The sequence below is a fragment of the Stigmatopora argus genome, chromosome 2, assembly GCF_051989625.1.
Source record: "Stigmatopora argus isolate UIUO_Sarg chromosome 2, RoL_Sarg_1.0, whole genome shotgun sequence".
In the NCBI taxonomy this organism is placed as follows: Eukaryota; Metazoa; Chordata; class Actinopteri; order Syngnathiformes; family Syngnathidae; genus Stigmatopora; species Stigmatopora argus.
Genome location: NC_135388.1, coordinates 15490933 through 15507500, shown reverse-complemented (window position 1 = coordinate 15507500; position 16568 = coordinate 15490933). Strand labels below are relative to the sequence as shown.

Genomic DNA, 16568 nt, shown 5'->3' with positions numbered 1-16568 from the left:
ACCGATTTTAGTATCGGTATCAATGCTAGTATATTCTATAATGCAATGTTAAGCCCATTTGAAATACTAATTAGAGAAAATAGAATATCACTAGTATGTGAGGACGGCTGATTAGTGATTCAAATTACGACTCATTCCTGTTATAAACATAACAGAATATAACAGAAACAACAAGAACAGAACAAAAAGAAAAAACGACAAATAATTAACAGTCACACTACAATTGTGAAAGCAATAAAGCATAAAATCGGTTTCCAAAGGACAAATGAGAGACAGGATTATTAAAATCAGTTGCAAATACAGAGATGATCAAAGCTGCTGGAGTAGTAGTTTGGTGCATAGGCATAGGTGTATGTTTTATACAGAAATATATATTTAGAGAGACTCAAACAGTTAAACTAGGTGCCATCTCTGGGATTTATCATTTAAAACCAAACGTTTCCAAATGACTCTGATTTCTGTCAAATAAATGAATTGCACCAATAGAGTACTGTACTACGGAAAGTTTGCAGCAGGTAATTGAAGCTCACCAACTTACTATGAAAAAAGGGTTTGGCAGTGTTGCCATCATCGAAATTCTGTTCTGTAATGTGATAGATTAGATTAAAAGATTAGATTAGATAACTTTATTCATTCCGTATTTGGGAAATTTCACTGTCACATTAGCAAAAGGGTGAGAATACAGACACAGGAAAAGACATTTTAGACATAAATAGATAGGAAATTAATTAATTAATAAATAAGCATGTTGCTGATATATATATATATATATATATATATATATATATATATATATATACACATACATACATACGGTTGGTCTTAACATTCAGCCATTTCTTTTGTTAAAGAGTTGTTATAGTTTGTTAATGTGAGTTGGTTAAAGCAACTGACATCATTTATTTGTCATTTTAAAAATGACATTTAATGTAAATGACATTGAAAATTTGGGGGTTATCATCCTCTGGCATTCGTACATGAACTCTGGATGTATTTAATCTCATAACGGAAATAAGCAATCATGCACCTTGGGAGGAAAAAAAGCTCATCATAAAACAGCTCTGAATGGAATTTTTACAGTCCCTATTTTATAGCAATCAATGAAATGACCTTTATGTCGACTATCTGGCTACCCAAGCATATTCCAAATGAAGAAAGTGTCACGGGACTCATTAAAAGTTACCATATGCACAAGGAGGGCCAGGGATTTGCGTTGCATTGGTAGGCAAATGAGGGTCTTTAGTCCCCCAAATACTTGGTTAAAATCTCATCTGTTGGAAGTAAATCAGAAGCATTGCTTTTTGAAGAGTCTTTACGATGACAGTTTCACGACAACATTAACCAACATCTATTGCTTTATGGCTGTAGAAAGGGCCTCATAGTTAAACTGCTAGGCACTTTACGACAAACAACACTATAATGAGAAACATGAGAGAGGAGGGGCTTTACATTGATATTGGATAGAGATTTGACAAAGACTACAGAGGAACACGGCAGCTTTCGAGAACCACTTGAGTAGTATTTACTTCGTTGACAGGGAACGCACGTTTAGTTTGTTAATAAGTTTGTTCTGCTTTGCAAAATGTTGCGAGGTCTGTCTATGCTTTTTTTTGCATGTTGGTCAATCTCTTCAGCCAAGGACTCGTACATCAGCAGAGCTTTGAAGCTGATGTCTGAGACGCCACTCATTGACGGGTGAAATATTTCATGTTGTTCTTCACTTAATGAGAAATGTTTTGACTTTGACGCTCTTAGCTTTTCAGTGCTGCTAACCACTTAATCACTTTTTTTTAACCTCACTTCATTTTTATTGTATATAAATAATTTTATGACAACTTATGTGTGCACTTTATAGTGAAGCTTTAAATCCCATTGTAATTGTATAATTATGATAAAGGCATTCAATTCAATTCAATGATCTTTTCAGCCACAATGATCTGCCTTGGCAAATGCGTATACAATTCAACAACCAACTCAACAAAGTGGACTTAAACACCTTGGAAAAAACACATACCAACATACCAAAGATTAAGATGGGTCGTCTTGGAGCGCAGGTACAGCTTATATGTATGTTTTGACTGATTCATTTCATTCTGTACATTTTCAAGATTGAATGAGAGCCACTTCAAAGGCTGACAATACTGAGATGATTAACGCGAACATTATTGAACAATAAATTGTAAAAAAAATGATGAGTACAACTGAGTCTACGGCTGCCGCAAGCAATGACTTGACTAAAGTTTTTATACAAATCACAATTTGGCAGTGGTGTGCCGTCAGGGCCTTCAAGGCCTTCTCTGCTGGCCTAAGAAATATCTGAATCATATATTATATTTTGTCCATCAATACTTATGAAATAATTCCAAATTGTCTGTTAGCTTCCTTTCATTGCTTTCCCACTGGTTGCACTGCTTCCAGATGTGTCCTCATATTGAGGCGTTTAACCAATCACATTTCAGCTGTAGCTGCAGTAGAGGTTTTATAGCCATAAAATAGTTTTTGAGGGTTGGATTGATTCCGACAGCTGAAGGCGTCGCTAGGAAATTCACGGACCGCTACTGCGATTTGGAAATATAAACCTCAGAAAAAAATTGTCAATCAATGAAAATTCCATGTTTACATATTTTGTTTAATTACAAAGTGCTACCATTAAGGATGCAAACCAATCAGATATTTATTTGTAAGAGGCTCAAAGATTAAAATTTAAACCAATTTTAGGTAAGCATTGTTTCGGAACAATTTATGGACCGCCAAATTAGATGTTGCTTGGTTGGAAAACCAATTAGTAGTTGTAATTTAGTTGATTAAACATTGCAGCCTGAGTGGTTTTTGTGAATGTTTCTTATATGTTAATAACTCTAACATTGTTATTGAGTCCTTTTCAGTGTTCTTTGCTGACTGCATGATGACACTCTTAACTAATAACTACTACTATTAGACTTTCTGATTGTGCCGTGTGGGTTCAACATTTTCCATTTCACCCTATCCTTTGCATCATCCTCCCCAACACTTGCATGTTCTCCCCGGGCCTGCGTGAGTTCCCGCTGGGTACTCCTGTTTCCTCCCACATTCCAAAAACATACATGGTAGGCTGATTGGACACTAGCGATGGCTGTGAGTGTGCATGGTTGTCCTTTGTCTCTTTGTACTCTGCGATTGGCTAGCCACCGATTCAGGGTGTCCCCCGCCTCCGGCCCGGAGTCAGCTGGGATAGGCTCCAGCAACCCCCGCGACCCTAATGAGGATAAAGCGGTTCAGAAAATGAAACACCTTGAAAAAAATTCAATTTTTTTACTTTTCTGTATTGCTTCACATGTTCAAGCTTTTCCAATGAAGGAAAAATTGCCATTACTATTAACATGCATGTTTTTCCAGTTTATTCCTCTTCCTTCCTTTTCAGTTCTGGTCAGCTTATGTGCCATGTGAGTCCCAGTACAAAGATGCAGTACGACAAACTCTGGAGCAGATTGATGTGATTCACAGAATGTGTCAGAAGTACCCCGACGTATTCATGTTGGCCAAAAGCAGCAGAGGTCAGGTGACAATTTAGAACGATTATTTTAAATATCTTCTCAAGTTGTCCTTTCCCATTTTACGCAGACATTATCGACGCGTTCGCCCAAAATAAAACGGCTAGCCTGATTGGTGTAGAAGGAGGTCACTCTATTGACAGCAGTCTCGGGACACTTCGCACAATGTACCAGCTGGGAGTCCGCTACCTTACACTCACCCACTCGTGCAACACACCCTGGTAGGTAGGACATGTGCACACAAATGTACACCCCCAACAATATACCCACCAATGATAAATAAATAATACTATAAGCCAAGCAAAAGAAATCCCTACAAACTGTGGCTGAATTCTAAAAAATATAAAATCGAAAGGAATAACCGGTTAGTGCTGAACTCTCTATTGACTACTAATAAAAATAAAAACAACAACAAAAAGCATAACTACCTTTGCTGGTGCTGGTATTTCTTGAAGTTATCAAAACTAAAACAAGACCTGCATGCAAGCAAAGATGGGTAGAGTCCTAAATTTAAATAAAAAAACCCATCATTATTCCAATTGAATTTCATTTGCAGATTACAATATTACTCATGACAACCCAATATATTAATACGATTTCCTCATCAGGGCTGACAACTGGCTTGTGGACACTGGATCAGAACCATCTGAACACAACGGCCTATCTCCTTTTGGCGAGGTAAGTCACCATGTTCATAAAACCATTAACCTTGAGTTACATGATTTCAAACTAAAAGTCCAAATTTACCACCCATGGTGAGGTGGCAAATGTGTGATGATCTGCCCATCTTGAATTTCATTGCCAACAGCATATCAAGCCATATTTTAAGCAACATTTCAAATTTGACAGCAACACCAAAATAATGGATGGACATGTACGTACTGTGTTGAGCATGAAAATTCAATTATTTTACCCCACTTCAGCAAGTGATTGCAGAAATGAACCGTATCGGGATGCTGATCGACTTGTCCCATGTGACCGTGAGAGTGATGCATCAGGTGCTGGACATTTCCAAAGCCCCTGTCATCTTTAGCCACTCATCCGCTTTTGCGGTCTGTCCACATAAAAGAAATGTGCCCGATGAAGTCCTCAAGAGAGTGGTGAGTGCGAAAGTCCACTTCATACACTCAAAAGATGAATTACAGCATAGATTTAGCTGAGGTTTAGCTGTCTGCTCATTCAACAAAGGTAACCTCCTTTAGTTTAGATTAAAACTTTATTTCATCCCGTATTCGGGAAATTTCTCGGTTGCAGTAGCAAGACAAACACAAGACACACAAGACATTGTAGACCTAGGTAAGAAACTGGAGCCACACACAGGAAGTCCACAAGGTGGGGACCTTCTGCAGACTGAGACTGAGGTTACCACACAGTCCCTCAGTAGTCTGGAGGTTTTAAAGATCATCACCTTCCTTGTGTTTTTCACAAAAAGACACCCACCCAAAAAAGCCCAATTATTGTAAGAGTCTTTCCAGAACAGTTGAAAGGAAGTGCAAAAAAATAAAAAATAACCATGCATTTCTAATTTCTCATTGCATTTCACAACATAAACATGCCATTAGATGACAAACATTCCTCTCAGTTCAGCAAACCAGCACATACTGTAGCAGTATATTAAAATTTTATGGGCTTTTATGTGCATAAATATTTTTTTTACTATTGAGTGACGTTCCTTATGTGCCTGTACAGAATGAAACGGGAGGAATTGTAATGATCAACTTCTTCAACGACTATGTGTCCTGCTCCCACACTGCCACAGTTGCCAATGTTGCCGGTAAGTTATTTCAACAGTCCCAGATTTTGGAATACACAAAGCTACTTGAGTCTGTGTGCTAGTACATTCTTTGTTTAAACTAGTAAGAAAATTCAGTGCACGGTCAGAATGGCGAGTGCTTTGGTTTTGGCAGGTCAACTTCATAATGCAAGGGGAACAATTACTGTATTTTTCTCACAATAAGGCACACTAGATTTTAAGATGCAGCTATAATAGCGGTGGGAGTAGTATTATTGCTAGGGGATTGTGTTATATATCAACTAGACGGAGCTGTGCTAAAGGGAGTTTTATACAATGATTAACCAATATTGAGCCATATGCATCGAGCTATATAAGATGCTTTTGAGAAAATTGAAGTCTTTTAGTTGTGCCTTATAGTGCAGAAAATACGCTAACTGAATTGTCTTACTAGTGGGAAGATTCCTCAGTAATCAAATAATCAGAACATGTCCCATATTGTGTGGATTATTCTTTACAACTTCATGTGAGTTCAAATGTTTGTTTTTACTTCAGATCATTTTGACCACATAAGGAAAGTGGCTGGAGTAAGGATCATTGGTTTTGGCGGTGACTATGATGGCGTCGATAGGTAATCCTTCAACACGAGTAGTGATCAATTTAAATGTCAAAGAAATGTGATGATCAATAAAATCTTTTTTTTCTTTTTGAGCCAGACTTCCAGAAGGTCTGGAGGACGTGTCCAAGGTCCCAAATCTGGTCGCTGAGCTGCTTAGACGAGGGTGGTCTGAACAAGAGATAAAAGCTGCTCTGAGAGAGAACTTGCTTCGTGTCTTCAAACAAGTGGAGGGGGTGAGTGCCACAAACACAAAAGATATGCAGCCATTTCAAAATCTTCAAGTACAGAGCAAACAGCCTTTTTATATGGCACTGAAGTGCTGGATCCCAGCTGGCAGCAGCAAGACACATGGCACAGCTGTGACTGGTTGCTAGCCAATCGCAAGGACAAAAAAACCCCCACATCCGCATAACTACTTTTAGAACAAGTTTATATTTTTTGGATTGGTCCTGATTGAAAATGTATTAGATTAGAACTTTATTTCATCCCGTGTTCAGAAAATTTCTTGGTTGCAATAGCAAGACAGACACAAGACACTCAAGACATTGTAGACCTAGGTAAAAAAAAACTGGAGCCACACACAGGAAGTCCACAAGGTGGGGACCGTCTGCAGACTGAGACTGAGATTACCGCACAGTCTCTCAGTAGTCTGGAGGTTTTAAAGATCATCTTCCTTGCCTAGATCTCCTAAGCTATCCTATCACCTAATCACCCCAATATGCGGGCAAGGGAGAACATGCAAAATTCCCACAGCGGCAACTGTGACTGATAATGACTCCAGTACTCCACTACGATAGCCAATGCAAAAAAATCCCATGCAAAATCCTCCTGGTGATAGTTTCGTAAAAGTCACAACAAGTCACAGGACCACATGCCTTGTGAAACTCTTGCATAAGACCAATGGCTCCAAGAGAATTATCTAAGGTGTGGAAGGCTGTAAACATCATAGAGTTGAAGTGTGATAAAAATGGAAAATATAAAATAGGTATTAAAGCAGATCCGCCATGGCAGATGTTAGGACTTCCATCTTGAAATTGACAACCTCCAGGTTGTCTAATGGAAAAAATTCAATTTCGTTGGTTAACCCGTTTGCCTCACAGTCAAGTAATCGTGGATTTTAAACTGGTTACATTTTCTAACACCCACACCCCAAGAACATCCTTGTTCGCTTGATTGAAGAATGTAATTTGTCTATAAGTGTAAATAAGGGGTGGGTTAAACTATTCCACAAAGGGCTTTAGTGGGTGTACGCTTTCATTCCAGCAGGTCAAGACGACACCTTTTCATCAATATGATTTATGTTTTAGCGTTATAAGTGTCATCACTCAGCTGATTGCAGTCAGGCGCTGCCTAATTAGGTGAACTGTATGTGCCGGATTAGTTGAAACAAAAACATAGCTATATAGCTCCTGAGGACTGGTTTTACCGCCCTTGGAGTAAATGGAGGATGGCCCTGCAAATGTCTGATTATTTATTGTTGGTCAGGTCGCAGAAAGTCTAAGCAAGCTGAGCCCAGATGATGTTCCCATCCCATACGATGAAGTGAAGAACCCGTGCAGAACAAGTGTTGGATACTCCAATGGTGGAATTTCTCCCCCACAACTCAGCAGTGCAGCTATTATTGTAATTCTGGCTCTTCAGAAACTCATTTTGATGGGTGTTGCATAAGAACTCTTCCATATCAAACAAATGTGTTATATGTAACTAAATTGAAAAAGTTTATTAAATTAATCATCAACTCGTTTGGCTGACTTTGTCATTGCGAGATGCTCTCTTAATACATACACAAAATATTCCAGTAAACTCGGTAACGTGACAAAGACGAATGGTTGTATTTTAAAGACAAGGTCGCCATCTAAAGGATAGAATTATACACAGCTCACAGATGCTCTTTAGAAAAGTTCTATTCATACTCACACACACCCAACCAACCCAACATACACAAACAAAAGTACAAATAAAATAGTTTCTCCTGCTACTGTCACAAGGTCAGCCCAAAAATGTGGTGATGTAAGTATATTTATACACTTATAGAAAATGCAGCATGAAAATCAATATATTCGTTTTCAGTACAAAAATCAGAGACTGGTCCAATTCCGAGCCTGAAGGACACATGAGGTAACATCCCAAGACATTCCTCCTCAGTTTAACTCTTCCAGAATCCCCCAGTAAAATCGAATCCGAAATACAAACATGGTTTCAAGCCATTAGAGCGATCCTATGTAAACAACATACTATATTGGTGAAACCTTCACTGGATTAAAGAATATCTGACTTTTGCGTGTCATTTAACATCCTCATGCAGCCACCAAAAATTCCAGACAATCATTAAACTGGCCAGGCTTCCACAACTATTTGAAACCCCTTAGTGGTCTCATTGGTTCAACATAAATCGTTTGGTGGAAACGGAATGGGGCTGCAACGACAACACTAGTGAGTCACACTGTCCGACTTAATGAAAAGTGCATGAGTTGCTCACAAATGGACAAAGTGCTGCAACTCACATGACGGACAGCACGGACACTGTCCAAAATTCTTCAGCGGAGAGCACACAAAGAACCTTTGCTGACACACAAATGTTATAGTATGTCATGTCACAGATTAGCCATAGCAAATACAAGGAGAGATCAACTGGAATTTTTCCCCCTTGGAAAACAAACGCTGTGTTATTTCTATTTCAATAATTTGCTTCCACTGTACAGTATAAATTGGGCAGGCACAGAGATTCTTTCAAGCATTATAAACAAGTGGACAGGGTAGTCTTTAAAGATGACCACACAATCTTAAGGCTCTTGCCTCAATGGTTCACTCTCCTCTCCCCGACGAGTCGGCACCGAGATTCTATAAGGAATGCTATCTCTGGTCAGCATTTTCCTGGTGGCAGTGACAAGTCGGGAGTAGTTGTCAGGGTTGTACTCTGACAGCTGCGTTCGGGGGCGGAGTAAGGGGAGATCCACCCGGTCCACCTGGGACGGGAAGAGCGGCGGCCGACGCTGGCTCTCGCCTTCCTTCAGCGAGTCGGGCAGTGGCTTACGTTTACTCTCGGGCAGCAGCATGATGCAGAGCACGGAGAGGACAGCGAAAGAGGCAAAGATTACGTGATGGAGGAAGTAGCCCCCGTTGTTCTGGAGCTCCATCAGGGAAGAGGCGGCCATGCCCACACAGCCCGCTGCCAACACCAGGCCGAGGCATCCGCCTCTGATGTGGACGCAGGAACAAAGATGCAATAAGGCCACGCAAACAGCATCTCTGTTACACTTAAGCCTTTACGAATGAATGCAGGCAAAAAAAATGCAGATTTGGGGGAATTTGGAGCTGCTAAATCACACGTGGTACAGACCGCACATTTCAACCGAACCATGGCAATCTTCTGACAAGGCCTATATTGGTAGCTTCCCCCCCCCCCCTAACCCTAACCCGAATACAAATAGAGAAAGACTTACCGCACGACAGTTGGCATCACCTCGCAAGCAAAGAAGATGCTGAGCATGGCAAGCGCTTGAGAAAACAGCAGTCCCACAATAGAAATCACCAGCACGAGGCCTCCTTGCAGGTCTGACAACGAGAGAAAAGATGCCTTATTGATTACCTTTACCCATAAAATCTGTGGCGGGGATAAAGATAAATGGACATACACTGAATGAGTGCCAGCAGAAGCAGCGATGACAGTCCAGTGATGATGGCGAAGAGCAGAAGCATACCGCGACGACCGAAACGATTGACTGTGGCACAGATGAAGATGCAGGCTAGCGTTCCTGTGGCAATTCTGACGAAATAGCTGAAGTAAAAGTTGTTGGTAGTCGTGTGCAGGTTTCTGGTGAAGCAGTACTGGATGCCTGTTCCAATTAAACTAGAACGGAAGGAAGGCAACAATCCCCTCAGTAATCCAAGATGTTAGCACAGAACTTTCCTAGTGCATTACTTCCTCTCCTCGATCAGTCCGAAACAGAACTTACAGGGTGAAGCTAAGGATGAGGCAGTTCTTCCAGATAACTCGGGTCCGACGCAGCTCCAAAATGGAATAATACTTCGGCTCACAATCTTCATTGAAAACAGATTCAATCTCTATGGGCAGAAGTACAAACAATACACTTCACTCTTGGCCACAAGAATAATGCGATGCGATTCAGGCGCTTTTGAAAATTCAGTCCTTACAACAATAAGACTCATTCAGTCCAAGAGCTATTACTTTCCTACTTCGCTGTATACAATACAATGAGGTTAAAATTGAGTCAAATTATATATTCGAAACTTCTGAAGAAAATCAATATCCTTAATATACTATAACTGAGAAAATGTGAGTACGCTACTGTATTTGCACTAAACACTACATAGCGTGCTGAGTGAACATCCCCATGGTTGGTTCATTTTTCACTACAATATTGTCAAGAAGCAGATCTCATGGGGTAACTTGTTGATTTAGTGGCTCTGTAAATGGCTGCAGGCTTGTGGGAGGTCTCACCTGATAGCAATATTTCACCAGGGAAGAGCTCATCCGGCAAACACACACCATTGCGAGTGGAAAACTCCTGGAGGCTCCTTTTCACTTCAGAGATCTGAGCCGTGGCCAATAGCCAACGAGGAGATTCAGGAAACAATGATGCACAGCTAAACAAGACAGTTGTGCTTCAATATATACATTGTGGTCACACAAAGCATGAAAAAACACAACACAGGTGCTTTGGCTTTTACACCGAGTTATATCATTTATCTGAGAATGCGCGTAATTTATTTTGCTGTTGAAACCTTTAGTATTTCATGTTATCCCATGTTATAGATAGCAAAAATTCTCCCCACTATAAAGACGTTGCAAAATTGTTTCCTATATTTCCGCCGAAACGCGGCTGTCCATGTATAACTCACCACCAATAGGAAATGAGCAGGAGCAGTGGTAATGTGGTAACAGCCTGCAAAACCGGCCAATCACGACAGAGAATAGCGACACCTGGCAACAGGAGCTCTGCAAAGATGGCGAAGAAGCCACTAACCATGGCAACCATAAGACGATGGGGAGTGTCGCACATCTCCAACCCTGCGAGAACAGATAATAAAAAAATTTAAAAAACACTTTAGAATTCGGAATAGATTTAACAGGAAAAATAAAAACATGCAAACGAAAGTCTTAAGAATTAATTGCAGCAAATGTTAGAGTGTAATTCAAACACAAACAATACAGTACATGTTCCTACCTGGGGATAAAAAAAACATGTTCAGAGAAAACACAACTAGGAAGTACAGGTTTGTCCATCAATGTCACCTTTAACTCCTTTGGGACAAAGAGTAGATGCGTGTTCAACTTCCTCAGTCCCAAGGCGGTTAAAAGAACAAAGAAAATTAGAAGCTCCCTTCCTGCTTACATTCTGGCTTTAGTGGTGGCCTTGCTATTGTTTCCACATCTCTGTGGAGACCCTACACTACATCCACAGGACATCAGCCATAAATGTTTTCCTAACACTAACACAACATGAGACTAAAGACTGACAAATCTGGAATCAGTGTCGAACTGACCTTGTAGGAATGGGGCGAGTGTGTGTACAGTATGTCCAAAACAGAGATGGGTGTGGATAATAAAAAAGCACCACGTCAAAGATAAGCCCTTTAACCCCCCAAATAGGAATGTAGAAAGAGTAAAACATTTTGTACGTGAATGTCTGAGACATCTCACAACGCTGATGGAATTCCCTGTTATGAAATATTACAAGCATGTCTGTGAAATGATACCTATCATACACACACGTGCAATTGTCTCAATTCAAAGCAGCAAAGATAGTATAATGTCCTGTATTTATGCTCCAGAATCCCCCATTACCCTTGTAGGGGTAAGCGGTACGAAACATGAATGCAAAAAAAAGTTTTCTGACCTTTCAGTGAGCAAAGACATCTCATAACTGATAGCAATTGAATATTTAAATGAATATCTTTTAAAGTCTTAAAACTACACATTGGTTTTTAACTAAAGGGATTTTATTGAGAGCTGCATTGCACCTGTACTGCTTCTGCTATGATGTGCTAACATAAGACAATTACAGACTTTGTCGTGTCATGTAACTTATACTTACTCGCTACATATGAGGATAAAAAGATGCCAGCTAGCATGACGCCTTGTGAGAGACGTAGCAGCAGAAACACTGCAGCACTGTTGGATATGCACACAGCCACTCCAAACAGACTTGACAAACTGACAGACACGAGAAAACCCCTTCGACGACCGAACCTGAAAAAGAAGAACGTGTCACGCCGTTGACTTCAGCCAAAATCACACATAACAAGCATTAACGTAATAATGAGCGTTTACCAGTCACACAAAGAACCGATGACGACGTAACCCACAATCCATCCTGTCATGAAGCAAATGTGTTGAAGAGGAATTTTCCAATAGTCACTGCAGACTAGGTTCCACTGTGCACAAAACAAAACACACAATTAATTGGGAGATGATTACATTGTTCTTGATGAAAGTGAGATTAATTCATGACATGAAAAAAGAAAAAACATTATTTCTGCAGTGAGAATCTTGGTGAAAATTAAAATGAAAGAAAAGCTGAACATTTGAAATCATTACAGAAACTCAATAACATAAACTAACTGCCAACAGCATGTTTCATTAGACTTTAGCTTCATCAGAGCCCATCACAGGCTTCCTGTAAAGTCTCAACCACTGATGCGTGCAGGCGGGAATGTAGATCATGTTGAGCCTAATTGAATCAAGATGCCTGCTGACGGGCAGCATTATTACATTAAAATGAAGTAGAACTCAATATAAAGCATGTCAAGACATTCTTTTCCATTCATCCTTTACCCTCCAATCTATTTGATAGATATTTTATCATCCTGTAACTGCTAGATGCACAGCAGTTAAACTCCACTGATCACAGCTCAGTTGGTCAATAGTTAACTCTGTATTAACTATTTTCCATGTTCTAAAACATATATGTACTGCACATGGATAAACCTTGAGTACAGTTCAGTGAAATATTGTATATTATTATAGAATAACTACAGAACATATTTTAAACACATCTTAAATTTTAATGAATAAACGTGGCATCATGGTAGTCTGCCTCACAGTACTGAGATCGAGTTTTCCGACCACCCTGTGCGAAGATTGCATGCTTTCTCTGTGGGTTTTCACCGGGTACTCCTGTTTCCTTCCCCATCCCAAAAACATGCATGGTATGCTGGTTGAGGTGCGCTCACACTTTTTTGCTCCAAGATCTACTTTTCAATGAGCCAACCTCCTGCAATCTACTGTTTTTTTGTATATAAGCTGCCCCCAGTGTATAAGCCGCACCCTTAAAATTGCCTTAAGTTTGTTGAATTTTACATTTTCTCGCGTAAAAACCGCCCCCTTATTTACAATTTTCACCTCCATATTCATGGTTTTAATATGGAGTACAAATGTGAACAGACACTTTAACCAACGGGGGTTTGTGCTGAAATGAGAAACACTTGACTGCAATCCACTGATTGTACTTCTAACAAACCACATTTGTGGAAACACGTGACTTACTGCAGGCGTGTTCAAACCTTTTTGCTCCAAGATCTACTTTTGAAGGAGTTAACCTTCCACAATCTATCTTTTTTACAGGCCACTGACAGAGCTCAGCAATTATGTAATGATATACCTCGCATTAGACCAGGGGTGTCAGAGTCGGGTTGGTTCGCGGGCCGCGTTAACGTCAACTCGATTTCACGTGGGCCGGACCATTTTAGATATAATATTTAGATTTTTTTTAATAAATGGATTAAAAGAACTGGATTAAAATCCATGAATATTCAGTTTTTTATAGATCTAAAAAAATGTTTATTTTAGCTTTTTTAAATATATTTTTAGAATTTAAAAAATGATTTTTTAACTAAAAACACAGAAAAAAAAGATTAAAAAATTACAATTATTGATTTAATAGGGGGAAAATCAGGAAATTTAATATACATCTATACTCTTCATTTTAATTTGATCCTAAAACAGAAAGTCGGCACTCATGATTTACTTTCCCGGGCCACACAAAATGATGCGGCGGGCCAGATTGGCCCCCCGGGCCGCCACTCTGACACGTGCATTATACTCTATCAACATGTATGGGCTCTAAATTGTCCCAAAGTATGAGTGTTAATGGTTGTTTGTCCCAATGGGCCCTGCGATTGGCTGGCAACCAGTTCAGGGTGTTTACTACAGCTCACAGTTGTGTGGGATAGGCTCCAGCACCCCCCAAGGAAAATGAGGTGCCTTTTGTTGAGAAGAGATAAGCATAGTCACATTTACCGAGTCGATCCCACACATCGTTGACAGACTGGATTAAAAATCATTTCATGGCATGGCACTGGAGCTCTGTATAAATTTAATTTATGTGTTGTAACTTTTGACATGAAATATAAGAAAACAACAGTTAAAAACCAGTCAAGCAATGTAGTCATGTTGCGCCTGTACTATTTGCACTAGCAGAGAAAGCTACAACTCAATGTCAATGTAAGAGTATTTACAAGTGCTGCCCAACAATAACTTTTCCAACTCTTGTTTTTCTTAAGGAAGGAAAACACGGCTAGCTCTGCTTCCTTGTTCAACTTTGTCATTAGGAATGATTGAAATGGTTCCTTTAAAATATAAACACATGAAAACATTTACAACAGAGGATCCCGCTTTCCTTTTTTTACTCTCCATCCGGTAGAAGACATTTTAATTAATATTTGCAGACTGGGATGGATCGTTATTTGCATTGCACACAAGATGAGGATCAACCTCAAAGCAAACTTATTCCACGAGAAACGCACACCCACACTAACAATGTTTTCCCCTTTTGCAGCTGCAACCTTTTCGTCTCTTGACGGGTGTTGAGATATCTTGTGTAATTTCTGCGTAGATACTAGTAACAGGACATGCATCATTAGCTGCCATTGACAGTGCCAGACGTCCAATTCATGTTGACTGGGAGAGGCTGGCAGTGATCATTCACTGCCTGTCCTCCACATCAAAATGGAGTGTACGTCCAGTGATATCAATGGCACTGTAACGTGAGCATTCGCAGACAGTCCTTCCAATTTAAATTATTTTTGTCTGTGATTGTCAACAGCAGGCAACGAAAAATGAGCCACGAGCCCAAGGAAATATAAATCATCCAAAAACAGAATCAAATAAATGAAATAAAGAAAGAACCCTAAAAAAAGTAGAAAAATAAAGAAATTCAAATGTGTGGTTTTGATTGAAATATGTCTTTTTACCTCATAGTTTAACTCTGGTTGACATTGACAGCATTGACCTTTTTTTTTTACTACCTACCGAGACTAGTGATGTCCTGATCCAATATTTTGGAGTATCGGAAAGTATCCGATTTGCTCACAAGATTGGATCCTATCCTGCAGTGGCATGTTTTTTGAGTGTTTATTGAGCTTTAAGGCTAAGGCTGGTGGAAATCAAACGACTAGACAAACATGTCCAATGACATCTCTTGAGAAACTAATGATAGCAACAGATCATCGTGTAATATCGTAAACAAAGCATTTCTTGGCTTGAGAACAAAGTTATTTCTCATTTACTGGTTACATTTTGAATTTATTTTACTGGCCTAACAATATTTGCAATGGTATCAGCAAAACAGTGAGAAATATCGGATTGGGTCAGAAGTCAAAAAGTCAGTATTTGGACATGCTTAATATATTTATAACGACAAAGCAAAACAATTGCAATTGAGATCACATCGAATTGTTTGTTATATGGTGGCTCACCTGTTATTTTTTTATTTTTTTGTGATTTACAACTTGAACCACGGCACAAAACTTGAATACATTTTTGGCAACTGCATTAATATAGTATTTAGTTTATTGCAAAAAAAAGTTTAAAGCGTCACTATTGCGTTACAATAAAAACAACTTGAATAGTTATAAATATATGAATTATTGTTGGACGAGGATGTATAGCAGATGTTTACCTCCGTGACAAAGTTGCTCTGGAGCCCCGACATACCAGCATACTCCCAACCATCGGTGCAGCCCACCTTCTGCCGGGGGGAGCGTTCGGAAAAGTCCGACGAGTTCGCCCGGTACTTGTAAAGTTCGCAACGGCTGGGCCCGGTGCCGTTGACCCACGGGACGGTCAGGTTCAGATAAGCCGACTTGGAGAAGTTAGCGAGCAGGAAAGCGGAGGGAAGAAGCCGCGGGTCCGGTTTGCAGTGATACGCGTCCGGGATGGCGGTGTAAAAGACGTCGCTGAACAGGTTCAGCATGACGGCGAAGCTGGGGAACCAGCTGAACGCCACCACCGTTCGGTTGTAGCGTCCGTACCCGCCGCTGTGGGGAAAGACCTTGGCCTCGTAATCCATTCGGAGACGTTTAGGGGGCCGATTACCACCGACGCCACGGCGGTTCTGATCACGGCTCAATGGAGCACAGCTGCAGCCAGTTTCTGCGCTAATACTTGCTCAAGTCAGAAACCACGCCAAAGTCTGACGTCACAGTTGAGGGCCTCCCTTCGTCGCACCACGTGCTCAAAACACACCTGGACTAACTCACACAAACCAAAATGCCCTTCTGGCATTAGTCAACCTAATATACAGTATTTATTTATTATTTCTTTGTGAAATTCATGGTGAAGCTTTAAATCTCATCTCATTTTCTGAAGTGCTTTATCCTCATTAGGGTCGCTGGGGGTGCCGGAGCCTATCCCAGCTGACTTTGGGCCAGAGGAGGGGGACAC

The 16568-nt window shown here is 40.2% G+C and overlaps 2 protein-coding genes across 8 annotated transcripts in view; one reads left to right on the top strand and one right to left on the bottom strand.

Moving 5' to 3' along the window:
* The window catches only part of dpep1 (dipeptidase 1), a 14726-nt gene extending 7102 nt beyond the window's left edge, over positions 1–7624 (top strand). For 4 of the 5 annotated variants that reach the window (XM_077588096.1, XM_077588081.1, XM_077588089.1 and 1 more), the window contains 10 exons: positions 1635–1695; positions 1928–2054; positions 3401–3533; positions 3601–3751; positions 4139–4208; positions 4454–4630; positions 5220–5304; positions 5818–5893; positions 5979–6114; positions 7367–7624. In XM_077588096.1, coding sequence (XP_077444222.1) covers positions 1670–1695; positions 1928–2054; positions 3401–3533; positions 3601–3751; positions 4139–4208; positions 4454–4630; positions 5220–5304; positions 5818–5893; positions 5979–6114; positions 7367–7549 — 1164 coding nt within the window. In that variant the 5' untranslated portion in view covers positions 1635–1669 and the 3' untranslated portion in view covers positions 7550–7624. Of the gene's footprint in view, positions 1–858; positions 1696–1927; positions 2055–3400; positions 3534–3600; positions 3752–4138; positions 4209–4453; positions 4631–5219; positions 5305–5817; positions 5894–5978; positions 6115–7366 lie in introns of those variants that run through there. The other variant, XM_077588073.1, reaches the window with a different exon arrangement.
* The window catches only part of slc22a31 (solute carrier family 22 member 31), a 25326-nt gene extending 8950 nt beyond the window's left edge, over positions 1–16376 (bottom strand). For 2 of the 3 annotated variants that reach the window (XR_013297129.1, XM_077588023.1), the window contains exons 1-8: positions 15805–16376; positions 12177–12280; positions 11941–12095; positions 10745–10913; positions 10344–10489; positions 9838–9946; positions 9517–9731; positions 9325–9436 (exon numbers count right to left, since the gene is read on the bottom strand). Coding sequence is in view for 2 of the 3 variants with exons in the window: in XM_077588023.1 (XP_077444149.1) it covers positions 9325–9436; positions 9517–9731; positions 9838–9946; positions 10344–10489; positions 10745–10913; positions 11941–12095; positions 12177–12280; positions 15805–16194 (1400 nt within the window). In the remaining variant the exon portion in view is untranslated. Of the gene's footprint in view, positions 1–7575; positions 9080–9324; positions 9437–9516; positions 9732–9837; positions 9947–10343; positions 10490–10744; positions 10914–11940; positions 12096–12176; positions 12281–15804 lie in introns of those variants that run through there. The other variant, XM_077588022.1, reaches the window with a different exon arrangement.
* Between the last annotated feature and the right edge of the window lie 192 nt (positions 16377–16568).